This window comes from Arabidopsis lyrata (assembly GCF_000004255.2).
Source record: "Arabidopsis lyrata subsp. lyrata unplaced genomic scaffold ARALYscaffold_6, whole genome shotgun sequence".
Classification (NCBI taxonomy): Eukaryota; Viridiplantae; Streptophyta; class Magnoliopsida; order Brassicales; family Brassicaceae; genus Arabidopsis; species Arabidopsis lyrata.
The window spans coordinates 12,747,509-12,771,995 of NW_003302550.1; the positions used below are offsets into that span (position 1 = coordinate 12,747,509).

General features: G+C 37.6%; 4 protein-coding genes across 10 annotated transcripts; 1 reads left to right on the top strand and 3 right to left on the bottom strand.

The window, feature by feature from the left end:
- The first annotated feature begins 151 nt into the window (after positions 1 to 151).
- On the top strand, positions 152 to 4,422 carry LOC9308333 (eukaryotic translation initiation factor 3 subunit B). Its single transcript, XM_021021229.1, has 12 exons — positions 152 to 246; positions 655 to 789; positions 1,106 to 1,343; positions 1,502 to 1,648; positions 1,893 to 2,021; positions 2,136 to 2,264; positions 2,355 to 2,438; positions 2,526 to 2,650; positions 2,759 to 2,957; positions 3,065 to 3,597; positions 3,686 to 3,794; positions 3,880 to 4,422. Exons 2-12 carry the CDS (start codon positions 680 to 682, stop codon positions 4,216 to 4,218), a joined length of 2,142 nt encoding a protein of 713 aa, XP_020876888.1. The 5' UTR covers positions 152 to 246; positions 655 to 679; the 3' UTR covers positions 4,219 to 4,422.
- A 102-nt stretch (positions 4,423 to 4,524) lies between these two features.
- Positions 4,525 to 9,563, bottom strand: LOC9308334 (acyl-CoA-binding domain-containing protein 5). Of its 3 annotated transcripts, none has more exons than XM_021021245.1 (18): positions 9,320 to 9,563; positions 8,900 to 8,970; positions 8,494 to 8,557; positions 8,339 to 8,410; positions 7,942 to 8,133; positions 7,766 to 7,843; positions 7,497 to 7,607; positions 7,289 to 7,355; positions 7,123 to 7,184; positions 6,740 to 6,879; positions 6,433 to 6,559; positions 6,244 to 6,358; positions 5,998 to 6,086; positions 5,788 to 5,871; positions 5,531 to 5,716; positions 5,270 to 5,416; positions 4,985 to 5,042; positions 4,525 to 4,922 (listed from the first exon to the last, which is right to left on the bottom strand). In XM_021021245.1, exons 1-18 carry the CDS (start codon positions 9,479 to 9,481, stop codon positions 4,741 to 4,743), a joined length of 2,007 nt encoding a protein of 668 aa, XP_020876904.1. In that variant the 5' UTR covers positions 9,482 to 9,563; the 3' UTR covers positions 4,525 to 4,740. The 3 variants fall into 3 exon arrangements, with proteins under 3 accessions (XP_020876904.1, XP_020876902.1, XP_020876903.1); XM_021021243.1 differs by having other exon boundaries at positions 4,815 to 4,920; positions 4,999 to 5,042; XM_021021244.1 differs by lacking the exon at positions 8,339 to 8,410 and having other exon boundaries at positions 4,815 to 4,920; positions 4,999 to 5,042; positions 9,320 to 9,548.
- Positions 9,564 to 10,617: 1,054 nt separating this feature from the next.
- On the bottom strand, positions 10,618 to 14,242 carry LOC9310428 (cyclin-H1-1). 2 transcript variants are annotated; one of them, XM_002874315.2, is made up of 13 exons: positions 13,707 to 14,236; positions 13,364 to 13,414; positions 13,211 to 13,289; positions 13,003 to 13,115; positions 12,824 to 12,897; positions 12,528 to 12,648; positions 12,351 to 12,419; positions 12,068 to 12,109; positions 11,835 to 11,912; positions 11,442 to 11,500; positions 11,218 to 11,302; positions 11,037 to 11,128; positions 10,618 to 10,923 (listed from the first exon to the last, which is right to left on the bottom strand). In XM_002874315.2, exons 1-13 carry the CDS (start codon positions 13,764 to 13,766, stop codon positions 10,842 to 10,844), a joined length of 1,005 nt encoding a protein of 334 aa, XP_002874361.1. In that variant the 5' UTR covers positions 13,767 to 14,236; the 3' UTR covers positions 10,618 to 10,841. The 2 variants fall into 2 exon arrangements, with proteins under 2 accessions (XP_002874361.1, XP_020876941.1); XM_021021282.1 differs by having other exon boundaries at positions 10,618 to 11,128; positions 13,707 to 14,242.
- An 830-nt stretch (positions 14,243 to 15,072) lies between these two features.
- LOC9310429 (protein ALWAYS EARLY 1) lies at positions 15,073 to 21,147 on the bottom strand. 4 transcript variants are annotated; one of them, XM_021021217.1, is made up of 18 exons: positions 20,845 to 21,147; positions 20,216 to 20,326; positions 20,037 to 20,135; positions 19,888 to 19,953; positions 19,666 to 19,743; positions 19,238 to 19,412; positions 18,787 to 18,995; positions 18,408 to 18,684; positions 18,008 to 18,252; positions 17,854 to 17,910; positions 17,351 to 17,665; positions 17,098 to 17,276; positions 16,745 to 17,021; positions 16,442 to 16,630; positions 16,199 to 16,336; positions 15,912 to 16,019; positions 15,537 to 15,803; positions 15,073 to 15,447 (listed from the first exon to the last, which is right to left on the bottom strand). In XM_021021217.1, exons 2-18 carry the CDS (start codon positions 20,312 to 20,314, stop codon positions 15,283 to 15,285), a joined length of 2,943 nt encoding a protein of 980 aa, XP_020876876.1. In that variant the 5' UTR covers positions 20,315 to 20,326; positions 20,845 to 21,147; the 3' UTR covers positions 15,073 to 15,282. The 4 variants fall into 4 exon arrangements, with proteins under 4 accessions (XP_020876876.1, XP_020876878.1, XP_020876875.1 ...); XM_021021219.1 differs by having other exon boundaries at positions 15,912 to 15,989; positions 17,854 to 17,916; positions 20,845 to 21,146; XM_021021216.1 differs by having other exon boundaries at positions 17,854 to 17,916; positions 20,845 to 21,146.
- Between the last annotated feature and the right edge of the window lie 3,340 nt (positions 21,148 to 24,487).

Consider the following 24,487-nt stretch of genomic DNA (forward strand, 5'->3'; position numbering starts at 1 on the left):
GAGAGAAAGACAATAAATTAAAAACGAAAAATTAGAGAAAATATATCTACTGAATTGGGCTTATTCGGCCCATCAAAACAAATATAAGCCCGTTTAAAAAACATGGTTTGAAGAAACGACGTCGTATGATCCAAAACCTGAAACAATCGCTTCTCCTTCTTCCTCACCCTCAAGCGCCGACTTCAATCTTTTTCTTCTTCGAATCTCTTCTTCTTTGTTTTTTCTCTCGGCTAATCTCTCTATCGGGTACGTCTCTTATCTCGATTTCAATGTTCTTATTTTGTTCGCATAGCTATGATACAGGAACCAGAACGATGTAATAGATAGAATAAAGCCTTGGGAATATTTGCCATTTTTCTCCATTTCACCTGTTGTTGTTGGGTTCTAGATTAAATAAAAATCTAGAGTATAGTTCTAAGTTCTTTCTATAGACATGGTTTTATATACGTTTCAGTGGGATTTATGATTGAAAGTTTCAGTCTTTGAACATTAGGCCATGGTGGTTTGTTGTTTTAATGCTTGAGTTTAGGTTAACAACAAACTACTTTGTAGCTCTAAAGACTCAGATTTTTTTCACATGATGTCGATTTTCGTAATTGTTTATCAACTTAAAGTTGGAATGTGTGAAAGACCTTCTATGTCCTTCTTTGGCAGATTTTTGATCTAAAGTTTTGAAATCATGGAGGTCGTTGATATTGATGCTCGAGCAGCTAAGTTAGGGATTAATTGGTCTCAGGTTAATTTTGATTCCATCCAACTTCCTCCTGGAGAAGACTTTGGGATTGAGAGGTGAGATTTTTCATTAGATCTCTGGTTGTTCATATCTCCTGCTTGGTTTTTTGTATTGAGAATGCTAAATTGTTTCTCATAAATACGCATGCTTTTATTTATAATCTTCTTGTGTTTATACGACGGGATGATTGTTTTCTAGGCCGTTTATTTATATATTTGAAAATTTCATGTATGATGTATCTTAGTGATATGTTGGTTTATTCTAGCTTGATTGTGCCCCAAGCTTAATAGCTTATTGTGTTTATATATATTATCTAGGAACGTATGGCAATGGACCTGATTCATTATACACTCTTTTCTGTGGTGGCTGTAGTGATGATGAAGCTGTTTACCACGATGACCAGTCAGAATTCGACACTGGATTCGGTAACATTATCGTGGTTGATCACCTCCCTGTTGTTCCCAAGGAGAAGTTTGAGAAACTTGAAGGTGTTGTCAAGAAAATTTACAACCAGTTAGGTGTGATCAAGGAAAATGGACTGTGGATGCCCGTTGATCCCGACACCAAGATGACATTGGGCTACTGTTTTATTGAGTTCAATACTCCTCAGGTTATTAGCTTAATCTCTGTTTAGTTAGTTCAAGCAATAATGTAGGCCTCATTTCAATACTTTATATCTCGTAGTCGTTAGAAAGGAGACAGAACTAGATTGTTCTCAATGGTTGTGTATTTTCTAAGAGTTTTTCTCGATGTCTGGGCTCTTTGCAGGAAGCACAAAACGCTAAGGAAAAGTCTCATGGCTACAAGTTGGACAAGTCTCACATCTTTGCTGTAAACATGTTCGATGATTTCGACAGGTTGATGAATGTGCGGGAGGAGTGGGAGCCTCCTCAGGCCAGGCCGTATGTCCCTGGGGTATGTGTACCTTTAAACTTTTTCTTTGAATAACTTCCATTGCATCTGTGCAATCACTTCTTTATTTTGGTAATTCGCTGATTGATTCAGTGAAACCATTCATGTGTCTGGCAGCTGCATTAGAGTTAGGATCTGTTTACGCATTTACTGTATACGAACGAGTAATTATTAATAGCGTAAATTTTGTTGCATGCAGCCTTTCAAGGTGTTTGTTGTCGTTACTTATATGGTGTTTGTTTTTCAGGAAAATTTACAAAAGTGGCTTACTGATGACAAAGCCCGGGACCAGCTAGTTATTCGTTCTGGCCCTGATACTGAAGTTTACTGGAATGATGCTAGGCAGAAGAAGCCTGAACCTGTTCATAAGCGTCCTGTAAGTTACTTACATCTTCCTGTGTATATCCCTTATTTGTTACTTGACTGTTTAGAGCAATAGTATATGTTATGTTACCATCATTTGAATAAATGATGTTCTCTTCCTATGCAGTATTGGACAGAGAGTTATGTGCAGTGGTCTCCTTTAGGTACATACCTTGTGACACTTCACAAGCAGGGGGCAGCTGTTTGGGGTGGTGCTGATACATTCACACGTCTCATGCGTTATCAGCATTCTATGGTTTGACTTTCCTTTTAATTGCTATGTATAGTACTTCCGTTATTCCTCTATTGGCCTGAAAATTGACATCTTTTGTTGATTCCGTTTTAGGTTAAACTAGTTGATTTCTCACCAGGTGAGAAATATCTGGTAACTTACCACAGCCAAGAACCAAGCAACCCGCGGGATGCAAGTGTGAGTGCATCTTTGATTCCGTTCTTTCCAACTTTTATTTGCATATCATTTCTGTGCAAAGGATTCTGATTTCTGTCAAACTTTCAGAAAGTAGAGATTAAGGTTTTTGATGTGAGAACTGGGAGGATGATGAGAGATTTCAAGGGTAGTGCTGATGAGTTTTCAATTGGAGGACCTGGTGGTGTTGCTGGTGCCTCTTGGCCTGTTTTCAGGTAATTTCTTCAACTGCCTGTCAATGTCCTTACAGATAAATAGTCAAAATCTATCCTCTATTCCACTATTATGCACATTTGTTGATTATCTTGTAAAATTTTCTGCAGATGGGCTGGTGGAAAAGATGATAAATACTTTGCCAAGCTTAGCAAAAACACTATCTCCGTCTATGAGACTGAGACTTTCAGCCTAATAGACAAGAAATCCATGAAGGTTGATAATGTTGTGGATATCTGCTGGTCTCCTACTGATTCCATCCTTTCATTGTTTGTTCCTGAACAAGGTGGTGGAAACCAACCTGCCAAGGTATGTTTTTATTATTTAATATGTAGACGAAAAGCCCCGAATCGTCAATTCGCTTCAGTTTCTCTGCCAGTTGTTTTGTATTTACATGTTGATATCCCTGTCTTCAGGTCGCTCTAGTCCAAATCCCGAGCAAGGTGGAGCTGAGGCAGAAGAATCTCTTCAGTGTGAGCGACTGCAAGATGTACTGGCAGAGTAGTGGAGAGTATCTTGCTGTCAAGGTTGATCGGTACACGAAAACTAAGAAGAGCACATACTCTGGATTTGAGCTTTTCCGTATCAAAGAAAGGGATATTCCCATCGAGGTTCTTGAGCTGGACAACAAGAACGACAAGATCATTGCTTTCGCGTGGGAGCCCAAGGGTCACAGGTTTGCTGTGATTCATGGTGACCAACCAAGACCAGACGTCAGTTTCTACTCAATGAAGACCACACAAAACACTGGAAGGGTTTCAAAGCTCGCAACTTTGAAGGCCAAACAAGCTAATGCCCTCTTCTGGTCGCCCACAGGCAAGTACATAATTCTTGCTGGGTTAAAAGGTTTCAATGGCCAGCTTGAGTTTTTCAACGTGGATGAGCTCGAGACAATGGCCACAGCTGAACACTTCATGGCCACTGATATCGAATGGGACCCGACTGGAAGGTACTACTGTCTTAAAACTAAACCAGGCCATTGGTTGTTTCTCTTTGTTCCAATTGCTGATGCTGTTTGCACTTTTATATTTTCAAAGGTACGTAGCAACCGCGGTGACATCAGTCCACGAGATGGAGAATGGGTTCACCATATGGTCTTTCAACGGGATTGTGATTTACCGGATACTGAAGGATCATTTCTTCCAGGTATGTAACAAAAAACTCGGTCTCAAACTAGCACCATCCATTTTCCAATGTCTAATAAAATATTTGTGTATGGTTGGTTACACAGTTGGCCTGGCGTCCAAGACCGCCATCATTCTTGACTGCAGAGAAGGAAGAAGAGATAGCAAAGAACCTGAAGAAGTACAGCAAGAAGTATGAGGCAGAGGATCAGGACGTGTCGTTGCTGTTGAGTGAACAAGACAGAGAGAAGAGGAAGGCATTAAAGGACGAATGGGAGAAATGGGTGATGCAGTGGAAGGCTCTGCATGAAGAGGAGAAACTCGCGAGGCAAAATCTTCGGGATGGTGAAGTTAGTGATGTGGAAGAAGATGAGTATGAAGCCAAAGAAGTTGAGTTTGAGGATCTTATTGATGTCACTGAGGAAATCGTTCAGGAGTCGATGTAAGATACTATGTCTCTTTTGTTGCCCTCTCTGAGTTCTTCAAATCTCTTAGACATTTTTAAATAGCGTTCTCTAAACTTCGAAGAGAATTTTTGGTTCCTTGGATATTGTTTCTGTTGTCATTATTAAGTTTTCTTAATTAAATGTCTGTTTTGTACCAAGTTGTAGAAGTTAAAAAGGCAGTAGTAGTTGTTGATATGGTGGTAATCACATGTAACGGTATTAAATGGTATAAAAATTACCAATACAATATATGTAGCTTGTAATGAGTTCACATCTCTACTCTTAACAGTGTCATAACTACACAGATCGTCAGGCCCATATAGAATCTGAATCTTCAATGGTAATAATAATGCTCAATCATACGGTAGTAGAGAAATACCTATTTAGACCTTATTTTCAATAAGGAGCATGCCTAAAGGAGGAGACACAAAAAGTTTGTCTATATTCTCTTGTTAAAATACTGATATTGGTAATGACAAAAAAAAAGAGGTATCGGAAACAAAAAAATTTCATGGGGGGGGATCATGTTTTAGGCGGAGGAGTTCCAGCGAGCCAACCCCAGACGCCACCAGAGCTCTGTCGTTTGGCATTCATGGCGGCTACTTGTTCAGACGCAACGGCTCTTTGACGTTGGAGGAGTTCAAGTTCCTTTTGAAGTGTTTCCATTGTTTGAAGCTTTTGTCTTAGTTCTGCAACTTCAACCTGCAGGCACTTTGAGTGATTTTTGTTAGGATTTGGTCAACATTGGAGAGGAATGTTTCACCATCGAGATTCAAACACCTTGATTGTTCCACTGCCAGTTGATTCCGCACGGATTGAAGTTCCTATTAGATGGAATACCAAATATGTTGATCAACAAAAGAATCTCCAAGAAATTCTCAACTCATTTGTCCTGCTTATTTGTCATTTTAACGGTTTATTGAAATTTTCCAAAATACTAAATTTTAAGACTGAATAAGAACCAATTTTCAGAAAACCAACTACACGATTGTGTTCTGGTAGAAGCCGGAAAAAAGGCAAGAGAGATTCATGAAGGTAATAGTATTGTTACCTTGTACAACTCTGTATTTCGTGTGTCTATCTCTGCTAGCTCTTCCTTTAGTTGGAGAGTTTGTATCTTTTCCTTGTTGAGTGATGCCCCCACTTCTTCTTTTTCGGATTCAAGGGTTGTGATAATGCGTTCGGCTTTTCCTTCAACCTGAGGATTTAGTATCCAGATTACAAAGGGGAAAAATAAGAGATGCATTGTGATTATCTAGTCTAATTTGATATTCACAGTGTTTAGGGAGAGAAAAATCAGGCGGGAAGACACCTTTAATCTGGAGTTAACATTATCCATGACAATTTCCCTTACTTTGCCTTCTTGGCTCACCTCGATCTCAGACTCAATATCTCTAGTCGTGGCGTTATTAACAGCGGAAAAACTATCTGGCACAGCAGAAGCTCCCATAATCTTGGATTTCAAGCTTGATTTGTGGCTTGGTTTAAGAACATTCACCTGATTCGCCAAAAAACAGAATTAATAGCCAAGTTTTAAACCAAATCAGGAAAAAACGTATTTATCGGTACTTTGTTGTTGTAATGTCCGTTGTATCCACCAAAAGCAACAACTATGTCTTCGCCATTGTATGAGCTCACAACTAAACTCAATCCCTGTCATCAAAGGAACAGTTGCAGCTCAATTCTCAAATATTGAAGAGCAAATCACAAGACTGATTTTATATAATGTCTTGGAAAATTCAAGTTTCATGTATCAGGATGGGGCAGTGTTTTAAATACCTCACTAGCGAGAGGTACATGTCCTTGGACTGAAGTGACTACTGACCACGCAAGAGTTGACATATTTAATACAACAGTCTTAGATGCCCCTGCGGTAAAGTACCAGGAAGTATCACAATTAATCACACTGTACAAAAAAAAAAAACGAAGCAACTATCAAGTTTTTTACCCAGGAAAAGTTCCAGTGATGTAACATAAAGAGCAACACATGCAGGTATCAAAACGCAGGGAATAGCAGAAACATACCGGTTTTGTTATCTCCACCACCAACAATATACCAATTTTCACCAATTGTCACACCGGCGTGTCCAGCACGTGGAGTTGGTGCTTCACCTTGTTGTGTATGTCTTGACCACTCCATCTATAAAACGGAACAGAATCTGTCAAGAAACCGACAAAGTACGTTGCTAAAACAAAAGAAGCTTGCTTGCATACAGTTTGCAGATCGAGGACATGCAGATCATCAAAACAAGTTGTATGTGATCCTCCACCAAAGATTAGAAGGTAACGCTCAGCATGCACTGCAGCAGCATGATCAGACCTTGGAGTTGGAGGAGAACCCCTGCAAGTTGACAGCGCTTTAACCTTCAACTGCTGATCTTTTATTGACAACTAAGATATGAATGTAGATAGTTGGCAGCTTTATAAAATTTCCATCGTTTGCTGGATATATAAACTAGTCTTCAAACAGACCTGAGTTATTCAAGTGAGAATAAAATGCAGTAACATCATAAGATCTTACACGACATCCATCTCATCCCAGGTCATGGTATCTAGATGAAGTATATGCAAATCGTTTAGGAGCGATTTCTTTCCATCCTGGCCACCAAATATCACCAAGCTTTTTCCCACAAGGGTCGCTGACTGACCTCCACGGGAAATCTGCATGGGAGAGAGTGATAAAAGTTGTATCAATTTAAGCAGCTATACTACATGCTCAATTTCCAATATCAGAAAGGAGATCAAGAAATTGCATTCAGAATGCAACTTAACACCTGAATATATGACGAAGGACGAAAGAGAGTAACTTCATTTTTTTCTTCCAGATGTTCAAAATTTTTTACTACTAGATTGGAATATTTCCCATATAAGGATTAGAAAAATTGGGAGAAAAGAAGATTTTACCGGTGGCTTCCCGTGTGTCTTTAAGATTGACCATGAACAGCTAAGCAGATCAAATTCCTTCACTGTGATGAGAAAACAAAAGAAAACTGATATACAAGAATTGCTATGCTCCAGAGAATAATAACTTACCTCCAATTAACAATTTCAAAAGTGTTTTTACTCTTACCTATCATGAATTCTGAGGGATCCTTTGTATGACCACCGACAGACAAAAGCTTGCTTTCCCATGGTATCTACATAACAAACAAAGAAGGCCAGCATGAGGAATTCATGAGGAGATTACTGTACTTTGCCCCCAAACCTGCCCATGATATTTCAAGGCTAGAATACCAAAGAAAGAAAAACCGAAACAAAACGCAAGTTAAAATACTAACCAAAGAATGACCAGCACAGTGAGTTAGTTTTGCTGGAGATGAAGTTTCCTGTGATTCAGTCACAACCTTGGTTTCAACTCTTGACCAAGTCCAGTTTTTTAAATCTAGAACCTGTATTTGAAACACCATTCACAGAAGACATGCTTCCGAATTGTCAGCAGACGTGTCACAGTAAATAATAGGAGAAGGTTCTCGAGGGTAGGCAAAACTGAAACCAAATATTCGATTTGATCAGTTGATCCTATCATAGAATGAGATATGTTGCTTACATGAAGATCACCTAAATAACGCCCATTGTGGTTTCCACCATACACATACATCTTATCTTGAATAACCGCTGCTCCATGCTGCAATGAATATAGTAAGAAAGAATTAAAAAAGAGAGAAGATTCACGGAAATATCGGTTTCTTTCATGTTCCACAATATAGTGAAATCAAATATTACCTCATACCGAGCTTTTGGTGGCTGACCTGGTGTTCGTGGTGCAGTCCACTTATTATACACAGAAACAGTATTTGGGTCTTCCAAAACTACATCTTTATCTTGCGTTACCGTCAAGCGCTCATCCTCGGTAGAAATCGTCTTTGTCTCACCAAATGAAGCTCCACTCTCAAAACTAGGCTCGGCCTTTGTGCTCTACGACAGAGAATCAATTTAGTAAATGACTACGAGACTTATCTTTTGCAACAGGAAAGAAAAGTCTAAACCGAGACATAGAATGCTGGTATATACAAGGATCAAACAGTTCAGACGAGGCATTGATATTTTGGTAGCAATACATACACACACTGGATCCTATGTATAGGTGATGAAAGTGCTTAATTTGGGATCCAAAACTCACATTGATTTGGACATCTACAGCAGGCTCTAGAACAGAGTTAGATGCCCTTGGATACCAGCCAGGATCTTCTTTCTTTTTAAACGTGAGCAATAGGGAGAAGTTAGCCTATGATCAACAAATTAAGAGAAATGAGAATAAACTCCTCTGTTGATTACCTCTAAAATTTTCACAAAGAGACGCATTGCTTCAATGGAGAGCATGGTTCCAAGCCCCTGCCAACTAGTAAACATGTACTTCTATTAGGAAGTTCACAAGGACAAACGTTCTATGCTCATTGTTCATAGATAATATCCAAAGGAAATGAGGTCTGCAATGTAGATCTCTCTTTGCATAATGGCATTCTCTAAGATGATACATGTCTCCGGCAATTTGCATGCATGCTAAAATTAAGGTACTCTCTAACATCTTACATCTACAATACTTGTTCCTCTAGCCCTAATTCATGAGACATCTTGATCTTTGTACTCAGAAGCTACTCAAACAATTGATGAAACTAAAGAAAGCCTCACCAAATGCAGAATAGCAGAGTTATTATTGATAGACACAAAAGTAAAAACTAACCTTTTCCATTTGCTTTGCTCTACTGGATTCCACGCACTAGGTTTTGGAATATTGCAAGGTCCTAGAGTAGCCTGTTAACATGTCAAGGGAAAAAAAATCAAAATAGTAAGCATCTTTATCTCAAGGATATGATGATGAATAAATCAAGTCAGCAAATCAATTAGGTAAAAACGAAAATTCTCTCTCTGTGACAAAAGAAACCAGTTATCATCATCATAAAATAGCCCACCACAATTCTCATCTTGGCTAAGAAGAACCAACAATATCATGACTCTGAGGTTCATAGCAATGAAGATAATGTGGAATCAGCATTGTCTAATCTACAGAGATTAGTACCAACATTCATATATATTGTAGCAAATTGCGAAAGTAGGGAAAGCAACATCACACGAGATCTCTGTGGAAATCGAATTGACGAACCTGCTGGTGCAACGCGTAGAGAAGCAAAGAGGTATCGTTGGAGAATTTGGAGCTGAGTTGTTTCACCGACGATTGAGATCCGTCGAGGCCAACGTACGATGCGGCGGCGTAGAATCTCTCCGGGTAAGCAAGGCCAGAGCTCGCTCTCACCATGTGAGCCATTTTGATCGGAGATTTGAGGAAGAAGCCAAAGGAGGAAGCAAAGTTTCAAGTTTTCGGATTAATACTAATTTATTTTTCAGTTAATTGAATTACAAAAACTTGATGCAGCGTTTATATAGCGGCACGACAAGTTTCTATTTGCATGCAACAAATTCCAAAATCCAATTTTTAATGTTTTTGGCACAAACTTCACAAGTCAACAACAATAAATTGTAAGAGTTATTATGTACAAAGACAATACTCCCTCCGTTTCGTTTTAGTTGTCGTTTAAGGTTTTCTCACACAAATTAAGAAAAACATTAAATTTATGTTTTACCCTTTATTAATATATTTTATAAATAATGCGAGCTGTCGCATCAACATAAAATATAATTTTACCAAAAAAAAAATATATATATATATATATTTTATAAAAAAATTCATTGGCCGAAACATTAAAACAGTAGGGATAAAACTAGAATTTTCACCAAACATTTGCATCGAAAACCTAAAACGACAACTATTATGAAACAAAATTTTAACTCTAAAACGACAAGTAAAGCGAAACGGAAGGAGTACTAATTAGCTGAGAAACATTTGTTATTTTTTGACTGATAAATTATATCTTCACAAATCACAAGTTTCATTCACAAATCACAATCCAAAATCCATTTACGATGGTTTTTGATGATTTAATAAAGAAAATGAGAGTTTTTCTTGATTTCCTTGTTACGGTTAGAACTCGAGAGTTCTCAACGGAATAAGAAGACTTGGATTCTCGGATTTCGAAGACTAAACGAGTTCCTCCTCGTGTTTATCGTAGTTTCAATTACAATTGTCTCTGTGGGCATGTTCGTTTATTAATCACTGCGACAGCGATAACAACTCCAACGAAGGCAAAAAATATAACGGAGATAAAAAAACAGTCGTTCAATATGTCGCTGTTATTAGCATCTAGCGACTCCTCTCCACACTACTCTCTACAGACTCCACGTAATTGTGTTAAGCAACTGTTTTTTTTTGGTCGCTGGATCTAATCGCAGCGTTTGGAAAAAGAACATGGCCGTGTAAGAACAGATCGTGGTAGTAACTATCAAAATTTTGGGAAAACTTTTGATGTTGTTGAACATTATCGCAAAACAAACCATTTGGCAAGATTGTTGTGTACATCGAAACTTAAATTAAATGGTAGTTTTGTTATAGGTTCATTGACATCTTCGGAATAAACAAACTTATGGCCAATATTGTTAACATAAATCTGCTCAAACTTACTAGTAAGAACAACAACAGGAAAAAAAACTATAAAGAGGATTTTCTCATTCAATAAGATTAAAACTAACCAAAGTGCCAAGGAAGAATTGCTAATGGCAGAACAAGAAACTCAACCTATCGGTGCCCCGTTTGGTGTATCATTGGAGCTCCTATGGGACTTGTGCTTCGATCTCTTCTCCCGTTTCTTACTCCTGAGGAAAATAAATAGAGAAGGGAGTCAACTGAAGAAGCAAAAACTATATATATAAATATATATATATATATATAGTGGTTAGAAGAATTAATAGAAGAGAGGTTAATGTACTCGTCATGTGAAGAACTATGTCCTAGACAAGATTTTAGCTTCCGGTTGATATGCTTCATGTCCTTTTCACTTGGTTTCTTGTAGTTCTTTACCTGCAAAAAGAGAGAGCATCTAGTAAAACTGCCTTTTAGATATGAAAGTTTCATTATCATGAGAAAATATGAAAGTTAGTGCATAATACCAAAAATTCGATGTCATCAAGGAACTTTGTGAGCTCTGAAGTTGTGTGCTCAGAGTTTGGTTGAGAAACAATGTTCTCTAGGTACCTACACCAAATGCAGTTTAGTTGAAATTACAACCAGTAAAAGCTTGCATATACAGAAATTCGAGGCCAAGAATTAAATATCATGGAAAGATAAAAAGGGTAATATCGGGACGGGATGGATATAGAAGAAGAGAAATAACCTATCAAAGTCAATCACTCCAAGAACCCCATTTGCAATACGTAAAGACGCCAATGCCAACTGCAAGGGCACACGTCTAACAATTGAGAAACAAAACAACACTTTGTGATACTTCTTCTGTTACATATACGGTAAAGAAGGAACATGGTGAGTATATATCGATATACTAAACTACTATATCATAAACATTTATTGATTTCACCTATATATCTGTCAAAGAGAAAACAAAGCACCAACTTTCGTCCTAGATTTATGTCTTGAGTAGCATATTTGAAGCTTTACTGAAATATCCCAAACAATAAGTTTAACCAGATTCTTTGATGGATTTAATTTTATTCAGTATCTTTAATCTGATAATAAGAACCTAGGGAGACAAAAGAAACTATCATGCCACCTGGCCAGGAGGAAAGAGGAGTGGAGCATCTGTGAGCATAACTTTATCGGCTTCTGCTGTCGCCGCTTTGAGTAAACTCTGCAGAATACTTGAAATGTTATGCCAGTATGAGAAAATAATACTTCAATAAGGCCCGTTAAATAAAACGACTTGCAGTTATGATCCCAAATTCAGTTACCACATGTTTAAAAACTTTGTAACAGTTAAGGGAAATATATGAAGAGAGAGATTACCTCCAGTTTCTGGATTTGATCATCTCTAGCTTGAAGAAATTCCTAGAAGATGATAAGATGATGTCACTTTTAGCGAAAGCATGAAGTTTAACAAGAATGAAAAATTACACACACCGAATAACAAGTATCAACAGGCTTAAATTTCCTATTATGGTTCACCAACTTCTTCCCTTGAAGATAACACTCAGAATTTTTCTTGGAACAAAATGATTTCCTATCAACTCAATCAGAGTCTCGTGATGACATAAGAAAACCTACAAAATACTAGACAGGCCAGATTTACCTCCATATTGTTGACAAAACCTTCAATTGCACGATACGGTGCATAAACAATCAGATCAAATTCCAAACTCTGCACATAAAGTTAATATAATATGAACAAAAGAATAGAGAGAGAAAAGAACACCGGGGATAAATAAACTTACGGAAGTTGCTACAAATTAATTGACTCATATGATACCTGAAGAACAGCCATCTCATACTTGAGAATGATCTGGTGATCTTGGTTAATCCCTTTCCCAATTTCCTCAGCAGATACATGATTCTCCTCTATTTTACAAGCTGCATACACACAGGTTAACCTGTTCAATGAAAGGTAACAATTAGTCCAAATTATAACAACGGACCATTTTGACTGCCTTAAAAAGCCTCTCAGAAATACAAAATTCTTAGATCAATTTGATAAACAATTTCAAAACTATTCTCTTATGAAAAAGCAAAGCCTTTGACCATTTTGAGGATTTAGAAGAACTATACATTATCTCTTTTGGATGATGTTGCATAACAGACCATTGCAGATAAAATCTCTTAAAGTATTGGAGGGCTGTTGCCTGCAAAAGATTACAAGGAAAAACATGAATTCAGAGAGCTAACAAAATCAGGTATTTTATTTTTAACTTGATCATAAACTTGTATCTTGACGAGGAGAAATGCACCTGAATCTTGTGAGGAAATGCAAAGGCACTACACACTTCTTGGACCTTAGCCTCATAAAATGCTCTCATGAACCGTTCTTCATCAACACTCAAAGGCTTAAGCTTCTTATCAGCTGAGAATAACACAGCAAAAAGTAACATTATTTAAACTTGGACAAACAAAACTATAATGATACGTATGGAAACGGACCAATAATAAAAAGTTTACCTGGATCTGCTGCATCAACTTTATCTTTAGGATATGTTAGTGATCCACTGGCATCTACTTCAACTTGGGTTGTTCCACACTATGAATGAGAATAAGTTAAAAATCTATCATGAATAGAGACTAAAGTTGAATATCAGCACACTCTTAGCACACCTTCTCCAGCATTTGCACTGCCCTCTTGTTAGCAGCTTTATATTTGTCTGCCTACAATGACAACATTACAGCTTAGTTGCAATACCAATATCTCTACACAACAAGTAAGATAATATCAATAAACACGCATAATTAAGCAACGAAGAGTTCGAAATGCTCGGTTAATAGGACTCTCTTGCGTCACACAAGACGAAAACCAAAGAAGCCCATCAAAGTATTTTCCTTTGTAAAATACAAACACACATACACACACTAAGGTAATCTATATGATACAATCAAAGCAAAGAAAATCCTTAAGATGAACAAAATCAAACATGTATAAAGCCTCAGAAATTGAGATTACCAGTTTCTGGGGAGTGAAAATCCACTTGGCCCGTTGTGTTGATGTCTGAAAATCCGCCATTTACTCAGTCCCGCACGAGTTTTCGAAATCGAAAAATCAAATTTTGCTCAGTTTCAGTCGGCTGCGACGGAGACTTTTGATCAAATACACACGTTGTTGATGGCGATTCTCCGTCTGAATCGGATGGAGATTTACAGTGGTTGAATTATAGAGGGTTCCCAGATATTTCAATTTCGTATTTTAGGGCTTATGTTAGAATTTAGGAGACGAATCTAAAAGCACCAGGTTTTGCAGAGTCGATTCGAATGGAGATTGGATTGAGTTAGCTACGAGAAGAAGAGGTTTCGGTGATGAGAAGACGAGCGCGGGGTAGAAGAGGAGAGCAGACGCAATATCTTGTCGGAATTCAGATGTGAAGACGAGTACGAGCACGGCGGAGAAACGGTGTTAATAATGTCGGAACTTGCTCATACGGCGAGATCGTTCCTGGCTTCGGGCTTGCGAAGAAGAAGAAACATTTCGAAACATGTTTAACAATAAACCCTATGGTCAAACGGTGTCGTTAGCAAACATAACTATTTTAACGATGTCGTTTAGTCAACCGTTAAAACCCTTGTTAACAAAAAAAACAGGAATTTTCAAACAACTAAAAACAGTGCTAGGGCTTAAAGTTATGTTTCCAACCCTTATTATAACATCCCTACTTATGTCCAACTTCTAGGGTTTATGTATTATTATAGAATCTAAATAAAATTAATCAATGTTATTTAAAGTTTGCCTCACGGTTTTAGTTAGACTTGGACATTCTGCTTTACGGATCGGTTTGGGTCGAAAGGTTTAGGATTCGTTTAAGAACCGAAATGTTTTTGGTTTGCATCAGGTCTATTCGGGTTTGGATCGGTTTTCAAATTTCATTGAAACCCGACATAATACTGAATTATAATTTGGTTTGGTGTTTTGGATCCGAACTACACGGAAAAACTTGTATTACTCGAAAACCCCGAAAAAAATCATGTGTATGTATTGTTTATTGGTTATGGGTATTTGTTCAGGTTTCAGATTTTTTGAGTATCCGTTCAGGTTTTGGATCCTACCTGAAAAAAATAATTTAGGATCCGTTCGGTAATATTGGCTACCCGAAACCAAATCGAACATGGGTTTACGTGTTGTCCGGGTTTTCGAGTTTTCGGTTTTGGACTTTATTATGCCCAGGCCAACTTTTAGTAGTCTCTCAAGTCTCAAACGTATTTAATTTCTGTGTAAGTTCCAATTGGCATTGTTCTACTTAAGGAATAGTGAATATTTGAGATTTTTTTAAAGGTCTATACATGTTGGGAATAATGACCCAAGAAAAGAATCATAACGATTTTTCGAAACTGAGAAAGAATATTATAAAAAAGCAGCTCCAAAGTTACAGAATCAATGGGTAACTAACTATCAAGAGCCTTTGAAGCTGTTCAAATTATTAACTACCTATAAACTAAACTAACCTCTACAATTCAAACAATTAAATCTGATATCCAGGTGTTAATCTTCGATATCAGGTTAATTATAAAGGACACAAATGTTTCATGTTTCATGTTCTTACAAGAGCCATGATTTGAGTCTTGATCAGTCCCATATAAGTCTGAATTTCTCTGTATATCGGCATGTTCTGTGGACACCGTGGCTGCAAGTCACTCACTGCTGTATCCATTAGCTGAGCCACATCTTCTGGTGGGTACTGCTTCTGTGAGATCATCTGCAGGTACATAACACAGAAAGAGTTCAAATCAAAAACCGCAACAGCAGGTAATTTCGATCTCAGTCAAGCGATATTATTTCCTTTACCTGCATCATGAGCCAAGAGGCAACACAAGAGGTGATAAGCTCTGAAGGCATTTGCGTTTTGTTTTTCCCTGATCCGTCCTGTGAGATGAAACCGTTAGTCATTGGCTCTGCTGTGTTTGAAGGATAATGATCCAAGCTGCCATTGGTATGCTCTTGATGCTTGATACCAGGCACTATAGAGCTGTATAATGGTTGATGTTCGCCAATTGAGCTAGCTTGGTGGACCATATTCCCTGAGTCTTCATTGTTCTTCCCCGACGATGCAGCCTAAAACCATACATTGACAACAATTTAAACCAAGAGATATTAGAGTCGTATGACTTTGGCTTCTCTGTATTTAGAAGACTCTGAAGTCTCTAGACATATTATAACTACCTTCATAGCTGCATCCACCATTGCTTGCGCTATTGACTTTGATTCACTGGCAATTTCAATCATTTCTGGCTCCATTTCCTGGAAAGCAGAATTATGACAGGAGAATTCCTGTAGCTGTTACTATTAGCAATCCAGAAATTATTCGGCAAAAAAAAAGTACACAAAATAAGTCTATACTTTGAACATGAGCAATCTGAAGACAGTTTCCTCAGGCATAGTAGTTTCATTAACTTAAGCTTATTTTAGTTACCTACTATACGCACAACTAAGGCATACAGATTCACTACCTGCGCATCTGAAGTATGCTGCGGTGTCAGAGTCCGTTGAATTTCTGGTCCTCTTACTTTGCTATTGGTTGCGATAGATTGATCAGTAGTGTTGGTTGCTAACACTTTACTGTGCAAAACTGGCTCTCTAATATCATCCTGAAGAGAATTATGGAATTATGCACAGAGTTTACCAAATATGTACAGAAAGAAAGACGAAGATCAAAGCTTTGACACACGAGTCAGCCGTCCATCTTTGTTTACCTGTTTCGCAGGATGATTCATGGAAAATTTGACATTTTCGAGCACAGAAGGAGAGAACAGAAGAGATGCATCAGAGCTTGGGTGTCTGTTAAGCTGTGCTTCTTTGCCTATAGCTACACACTTATCAGTTTTCCTCCTTAGCCCCTCTGGCATGTATTCCAATGGATTTAAAGGCATGCAGTCAATATCCTGTCAAAAAAGGGATTTATTAGATCATCTGAGATATACAATAAGTGGACAAACTATCTACAAATCACAAAGGAGTTAAGCGTTTCAACGGAATTTGTATAGTTTGAGATTTACCATAACTAACTCAACACCCAATTCATCAAACAAAACGTTGCACTTGTTATGATCCACAGTAAGAATCTTGCCATCACGAATTTCCCGTGTTTTAGGATAGATGGCAATGACTCTATTCCCGACTGATAAAGGATGGGCCAAATCTGTATGAAGCACTCCCGTAGCACATCCACGGAGCTCTGTATAATGCTTTCTCACAGATTCACGATATTGTTGGAGTTTATCCCGCTCATCATGTAGGAACCTCTCAGACAACCTCCGAGGTCTACCGAGAGAACTGAAAAATTATAGAATTTGAGTAACCTTTTTGAATCTTTATATTTCCATCGACATACACAAGAACTTTAACATACCTTTTAATGACACTCCATTCAACACGAGTAAGTCTTGGAGCGTGACCAAGCCCCACATGATTTAGATAATCAGTGAACTCCATCTTTGCAAACCAGGGATAGTCAATAGCACTGTAGAACCATTCATATATGCACCATCGACGTACCAATGGATATGACAGACAATTTGAAAACTTCTCCTGTAAATGGAATAAGCAAATAAGAGACCAGATTTTTTGGATTTGTATAACAAAAATGAAGTTAGAGACTCTACCTTTAGTAATTCATGTTCTGAAAGACTTTTGCGACTACGTAGCTTGTCATGAGTGGTTTCTAAAGATTTAGCTCTTTCCTGTAAACTTTTCTTCAAACTCATCTTACGCCTGTTTGGAGGTTTCTGTGGCAAAGTCGCTGGACCCAAAGCTGAAACTTGTGTAGCTGGCACTATTGCATCCGGTATAGTTAATTTCTTATCACTAGCTAAAGAAGATTCTTCCGAGGTCTTTGCAGTTTTCAGCTGTTTTGCGGGACCTTGACCAGAACGTCTTGCTTTGACTAGAGTCTTCAAATTATCATCTTCAGCCGATTCCTGCAATGCAGTAAACAAAAATCATGAGAGAAAGCACTAACAAAAATTACTAAAGCATAAGCTTCTTTGATCGAAAGAATTTGTCAAGGATTCAACCGCAGATCACAGAGTACGATTAAATCCAAGCCAAAAGAAATAAGCAAATAGGAGAGAAGCGGGTTTTTCATATCTATAGATTTGAAAAATACCTTAGTATATAGAAATTTTTCCTGAATAGACTCTTTTGGAGCTTCAACATCTAACACCTGAAACTGAATGTAATTTGCATATAGCTAAGTGGTGCACAGAGGAACGACAAGATAACAAAGAAATCAAAGAGAAAAACTGTCTTGTAAACCAAACCTTTGGTTTACGTTTTCTTCTTGAAGTGCCAAGCTCTTCGACAGAAACAACATTACCATCAACGGATTCCGGCACAGACTTCGGTTTTCTTTTATCGGGGGCTGAAATTGCAAGTAGGAGACTAGCTTCTGGTCCTGCTTCTTTTGCTTTTTCTCTGTGATGGCTTGTGGACACGGTTTCCAGAGTCTTAGATTTCTCATCCACGTTGTTAGCTATTCTTTCTTCTTCCCACAGTGGAGATAATTCTGGATCCAACACAATAAAATAGAAAATATAAAGAGATGTACCTTGATGGATGTGAAAGGTGAACAGATATTTATTAATGGGTCTCTTCTTTTAACCCGCACAATATACATCCTTAGTGGCACAACCCCAGAATATAAAACCATTCGATGCTAACCTGATTCCATCAAAGCAGCCGGAGCCAGTGAAGCTGACATTTCAGCCAATGCCTTCAGAGCTCCTAATCCATCATCATCATCATCAGAATCATTTCCTTCTGCTTCTTCAATTCTCACATTTTTTCCCTTCTTGGTAACAAGTCCTTCCATATCCCTCAACAAGGCACCATCTCTATCAGCAGCTCCCTTTTTATGCCTCCTATCTCGGCTTGTTCTCACCCCATTCTCAAACATGGAACTATCAGGGTGCTTGAATTGAGCTTCCTGTGCTTGTAACTGGCAAAGAAAAAAAGTAGAAATTGTTTTTCCACTGAATCAATCATGACAACAATGAAAAGAAATGATAATAACCTTAAATTGCTAGAATTATCAAAATACCATTTTTCGAAGCCTAGTTTGTGTGCTGTCACTGAGTTCTGTTCTTCTATATGGAGACCCTCCTCCCCTTCTTGATGCATCATCATCGGCATCAAGTTGCTTCTTGGCTCTTTTATTTGGTGGACTAGAATCTGCTCTATCATCCCTCTCGTGTGTAATTGCTACAAGAAACCGAGGTGTACGTTTCCCAGTGGCACGTCGCCTTTTTTCTACATAAATAAAGTAGCAAATTACACGATCTTGAACATATTCATTTACATAATTTTGTTAGGCTGACACAGAATTCCGCGAGACATGGTTACACTATAAATGGTGTGAACTAAAAATGTAAGATAAAAGGCAGCTTGTTGTTCATTTGCTCACCAATATAAACCACAGAGTAATCCTTGGTTTTAGCATCTTTCAAACCATAAATTTTAAGAAAATGATTTGCAGGAAATAATGAATGTACCATAAGCTTGTGTCTGCTTCAATAATGAGAGGCATCCTTCTACTGATGCAACTGAATGTGGTGGAATAACTTCTTCTCGAAAATCAATAGGCCGAACTTGAGGACGTTTGCGCTTGAGATGTTTCCTCGGTACTTCAGAAGCATCATGGTCTTCTACTTCGCTTTCGCTCCCCTCCTACAAAAATTACCATAAGCATGTAGAAACTGAACCACACAACTTTACTAAACAGACGAATCTGAACCAACCAATTAAACACATCTCTCCCTTGTTCTCACGAAAAGTATAAAACTAAAATTTCACTAATGTAATCGACTATACTGGGTATCAACATTAATAACTCCTCAGCTTTCCACCTGAATTTTCATACAAGAAGTCATCTAACATGAACTTTAAGGGTGTTCCAGCAGTAATAAAATAAACAACTCACCATGACGCTGTAATGATCAGTCATCATCGCAATGAGGCCAGCTACAGACGCAGTTCCCTCAGGCAGGGATAAGTATGCCTGGAAGAATAGGCAGATCAAATGAATGAAAAGGTATTCATGTTTAACATAATCTAGTTCTGAGTTTAAAATGAAGACTAGGCAAGTCATATCCATCTCAATACTAAAACAAAACTGAACAGTGAGATATTCTTGTACTCATACCCGATTCATAGAAAAAAGAGCCTCCACCATCTCAACAGACCGGTTATTCCGCACTGCAGCAGCTACCTAAGCAATTTCCAAAGACTTTCAACTCATACAAAGATTCAAAAAATACTTACATGAAACCATAATCGTGCAACAAAGTTTACCTTTTTCCAGTCTCCCACATGCTTCCGATAAGCGTCATAGAAACGCGCAAGCTCTCCTTTGGTCCACTGAGGTCCTAGCTTGTCAGCCAATTTCTTCTTCTACAATGAAAAAAAATACATATTCAGAGATACAAATAGAACACCTAGAATAAGATTTGGTCAATGAAGAAGAAACTCACTCTTTGCTTGGTTTTGCTTGCGCTCCCACCATTGATATCTGGAGAAGCTTCATTAGTGAAGCGCTTGTTTACACTCTTCGACTTCCTACTAGGCGCCATAAACTGATTTCTCTGCCCAGAAATTCCAACGAAAAGATTAAAATAATTTACAAATTAAGGAAACTGATCTGACCAAAGATACGACATTAAATTTGATTAAAGAAAATCTAACTCTCTTCACAAAATCTCAGATTCAATTTTCACCAGAAAACGATTATGAATCAGAAATTCAACAACTTTACTTACAAATCTCTAAGAAAAAAAACTCGCAGTATCAATAAAGAAAACAAAGAATCACGAATCGGAATCATCAACTTTTGGAATTCAAAAAAAAAGAAGACCCAGATTCAAAATACCAATACTCATTTCAACGAAACCCAAAATCAACCACAAAGTTCGAATCCAAATTTCAAAATTTTCCTTTTTGAAAGAACTTCGAAATCAATAATATCATCGCCGAACCAGAATCCAGAAATCCCAAAACCAAATTTCCCAATAAGAATCTTTAGATACAGTGAAGTTAAAAAAAATCCCAATTGGTTGTGTTAAAACCTTTAAAAACCCTAAATCAAATCAACAGATCTACTCACCAATCACGCAGCTCAATAAGAATCGACGAAGAACCCGACTCGGAGAAGAGAAAGCTCAAAAACCTTGTTCGAGATCGGTGACAAATTTTCGAAAGAGGTTTTAAAAGAGAGAGCGAGAGAGAGAGATAAAAAAGGATTTTAGATGAATTAGAGAAAGAGAGAGAAGTAGAGAGGCGTTGCCGCGAAACTTGAATAAAAAGACGACTTGATACTTGTAAGCCAATAGGCACTTCCGTTTTTATTTTTCCATTTTTTTCTAATTCTTTTTAATATGAAAAGCTTGTGGTTATGTAATCTAAAACGTACACGTGGCTTTTTAGGAATATGAACCGTTAGATGCGTTTGAGTTTCTTTTAGGGTTTGTAGTAACGGATACATGGGATTATATTTGAAATTACCCAAATTTCATCAAGAAAAAAAATAGAAAATCAACTATTGATGAATAAAAATTGAAATTTACCTCTGTGCATACCTTTTTTTTTAACAGATCTGTATGTATAAACAGTGTTCTAAAACACTATTTATATTGAGAACATAAAATGAATATATATTGAAAAAATTTCATTAAGAAAAATATAAAATCAACTTGTGATGAAGAAACTTGAGATTTACCTTTGGCTGTACTTTTTTTTTTGTTTTACAGATCTGTATGTAGAAGCAGTGTTCTAAAACACTATTTTTATTGAGAACATCAAATGAATATATATTGAAAAAATTTCATTAAGAAAAATATATAATCAACTTGTGATGAAGAAAATTTGAGATTTATCTTTGTGTATATTTTTTTTTTGTTTTACAGATCTGTATGTATAAACAGTGTTCTAAAACACTATTTATATTGAGAACATAAAATGAAAATAAATATGAGATAACATCTAGTATGAAAATTTAAATTGAGGTGGTGACACGAGGACGATACTAGCAATTTACTAGATTGTGTTATGGTAGATTATATATTATAGTCAAACATAAATAGAGCATTTATATGGTGTATATAAGTTATCATATTTGTATCCGTCATAATTTTTTTTTGGCTGACTGAATCATCCACACGTCATTTTGTGGTTGGTTATTTTTTGTAAAGATAAGATTTGTATCTAACATATATCTATATACACAAAAATGCATAATTTAATTTATTACTGTTTAATATTTTCATAATTGACTATGAGAAATCATCATCTACCTTTGATTTTCTTAATCTTCCAAATAATAAAACAAAAATTTGTTTATGGATGTGGGAGTAGAAAAATAATAATCTATTCTGTTCTTTAATATTCCAAATACTAATCTCTTTTCTGTTTTTAATCGTTTATATCATAAAAATTCATGGAGTTAGATGCGGAGCCTTCAAGCTGGTTTTCTCTGACCCGATCTTTGTCGGACTTGCCGAGTCAGCAAAGAAAATGGTTTTCCGTCTCCGGTGGATTCTGTCCCGACGAGGCCTGTCCGCAAAATTGGGAGTTCTGTCTATCCGTGGAATTACCCGTCGTCTGCTAGGTCGTTGCCAGCTTTCGAACCGTCTCCTCGGGACTTCCAGCGTGGTGTGATAAAAACTCTGATGGATGCCACCTACTACTCTACCACGAGGGAGGCAGAGAGCATTCTTGAGTGGTTCGACTCAGTGAGTGTTGTTCGTTCAATCTTATTACTCTTAATTTAATTTCCTTGTCTAATAAGCCGGTGCATCTTACTGTATAGGTCAAGATGTTGCACCGTTCTCTCAACGATCGTCATGCGGAGCTCCTGAAGCAGATGCAAAGTTTGGAAAGAGGGATGCGAATGTTGGAATCGGAGCTGCGGGACTGGGAGCGATTCGAGTTGGACCGAGCTGTGCCAATGCCAGAGTCGTTGTGCAACTATCTTAAGATATACCATCACAAGGGTGGTATATGCAGGCGTCAATGTAGAGTTTGAAAACCTTTTTGTAAATTCGGTGCCCATACGTGGGCTTTTCTTTTCTTGTTTCCCGAACATAATACTCGTTCGTCGGGTTTAATTAATTTCCTTTTAACTATCGGCTATTTTTCTTGATTCTTTGTATTTAATCGTTACATCGTTTTTCAAATACCGACGGACTGTGTAGATGGTTTGGAACTTTAGAGATAATTGTGTTGTAGTTAAATTTTCCCGAGGTCGGATTTAGGTCGTTTCCTAAATGATGAAGTGTTGGCTCAGTGCGAGCGTGAGTTCGGCTTGATCCTCCCCTCTAGGATTTAGGGTAGGTTCTAAATTGCAAGTACAATGAACTCGGCTTACTAATAATGGTCTTCAATTTTGGCCTTTCAACCGATTCGGATATGTCGAACATAATTTTTGCATGATCGAAGTATATAATGTTTTGCGATTGTTTCTTTTTGATTTGTTGAGACAATGTAAGGAATCCTCTTATGGTTAGGGAGTCATGGTCCACGAGATTACTTGTGCTTCGCATATGGGAGTGTGATATCCTCATGTATGCGGTAAAGCGTAAGTTATGTCTGTGAATATTACTCGGCTTTCAGCTCTTCGGTGCGAGGCAAGTAGCTCGTCTATTGTTTCTACCAAAAGATTATAATCGATGTTGGTACAAACCCATCAAGAGTTGGACACCCCTGGCTTACCTTTGATAACCCTTATGCATAAATTTTAAAGAGTCTGAGCTCTATTTTGTTTGGGAATACAACGTAATAATTTGTTAGGGGCAAAATCTTGGTCCCACTAACTCATATTGGGCTACTAGATTGTACACACATGTGCAAAATCTGGGCCCGGCTTACGATGTCAGGTCGAGCTAGAGATAATGCGGATATGGGTCCGCTTTATCCCAAAAGAGCAAGTTGCCTAGGCTTATCTCGAGGGGGCATGGATTATTTCACCACTGCATCGATGCGGGACACGTTTTAGTTTGGATACCTGGCCATGGCACCGATGTGAGAGAGGATTTCAATTGCCTAAACAGTATAAGTCTGAAAAGATTTTCGAGTTCAGATTCGGTTGTCTATTATTTTGTTCGATTTGATCGAATAAATGTTAAAGAGTCTGCGGTGACTCTGGCAAAGTAAATTAGTTGAAGAGGACTTGACGGATATGATGAAGCAAACTCAATTAGCAACAATTTTAATCGATTAATCTGGTCAATTCATTATCGCTTTCTTAACATATGGTTAAATAAGTCGAGTAACTGGTGATTTCCTCAATTGATTTGTTGGTACAGATGCACTCCGCGAAGAGTTGCATACGTACCCTGTAAAGAGATGAAAACATTTGTAGGTTACGTTACATCGAGTTAGCTATATATATACATATTGCGGATTGCAGATAATCGTAAAAATCAGGGGTGTCAGTACCCATTTTCAGATTTGAAGTAATACTTCTTCAGATTGATTGAGCGATGATTTTGCCACCAAGCGTAATGAGTTGGTATACACCGGGTTTCACGACATATGAGATATGATAAGGACCTTCCTATTTTGCTTGGATTTTGCCTGCCTTAATGCCTTTGTGATCTTCTTCGGTGTTCGAGAACACTTTGCATAATACGAGATCACCTTCTCAAAAGGGTCGATCATGTACCTTTTTGTTGGTAATTCTGGATTCGGAGTAACGACTCATCACATTGTTCCTCGAGGAAGTTGATGTTATCGAGCATCAGTCTATCATT

What these genes read in the sequence shown, in the direction of transcription:
- LOC9308333 (XM_021021229.1), top strand. Translation starts at nt 680, where the DNA reads ATGGAGGTCGTTGATATTGATGCTCGAGCAGCTAAGTTAGGGATTAAT. An exon ending in TGCGTTATCAGCATTCTATG is followed by an intron (nt 2,265 to 2,354) that starts GTTTGACTTTCC and finishes ATTCCGTTTTAG; the next exon opens with GTTAAACTAGTTGATTTCTC. An exon ending in GAATGGGACCCGACTGGAAG is followed by an intron (nt 3,598 to 3,685) that starts GTACTACTGTCT and finishes ATATTTTCAAAG; the next exon opens with GTACGTAGCAACCGCGGTGA.
- LOC9308334 (XM_021021245.1), bottom strand. Translation starts at nt 9,481, where the DNA reads ATGGCTCACATGGTGAGAGCGAGCTCTGGCCTTGCTTACCCGGAGAGA. An exon ending in CTGTAGATGTCCAAATCAAT is followed by an intron (nt 8,134 to 8,338) that starts GTGAGTTTTGGA and finishes TCTCTGTCGTAG; the next exon opens with AGCACAAAGGCCGAGCCTAG. An exon ending in GTTATTTAGGTGATCTTCAT is followed by an intron (nt 7,608 to 7,765) that starts GTAAGCAACATA and finishes TTTCAAATACAG; the next exon opens with GTTCTAGATTTAAAAAACTG.
- LOC9310428 (XM_021021282.1), bottom strand. Translation starts at nt 13,766, where the DNA reads ATGGCGGATTTTCAGACATCAACACAACGGGCCAAGTGGATTTTCACT. An exon ending in CATTTCCTCACAAGATTCAG is followed by an intron (nt 12,898 to 13,002) that starts GTGCATTTCTCC and finishes AATCTTTTGCAG; the next exon opens with GCAACAGCCCTCCAATACTT. An exon ending in GGAGTGATTGACTTTGATAG is followed by an intron (nt 11,303 to 11,441) that starts GTTATTTCTCTT and finishes CATTTGGTGTAG; the next exon opens with GTACCTAGAGAACATTGTTT.
- LOC9310429 (XM_021021216.1), bottom strand. Translation starts at nt 20,314, where the DNA reads ATGGCGCCTAGTAGGAAGTCGAAGAGTGTAAACAAGCGCTTCACTAAT. An exon ending in CAGAACATGAATTACTAAAG is followed by an intron (nt 17,277 to 17,350) that starts GTAGAGTCTCTA and finishes TTCCATTTACAG; the next exon opens with GAGAAGTTTTCAAATTGTCT. An exon ending in GAATGGAGTGTCATTAAAAG is followed by an intron (nt 17,022 to 17,097) that starts GTATGTTAAAGT and finishes ATAATTTTTCAG; the next exon opens with TTCTCTCGGTAGACCTCGGA.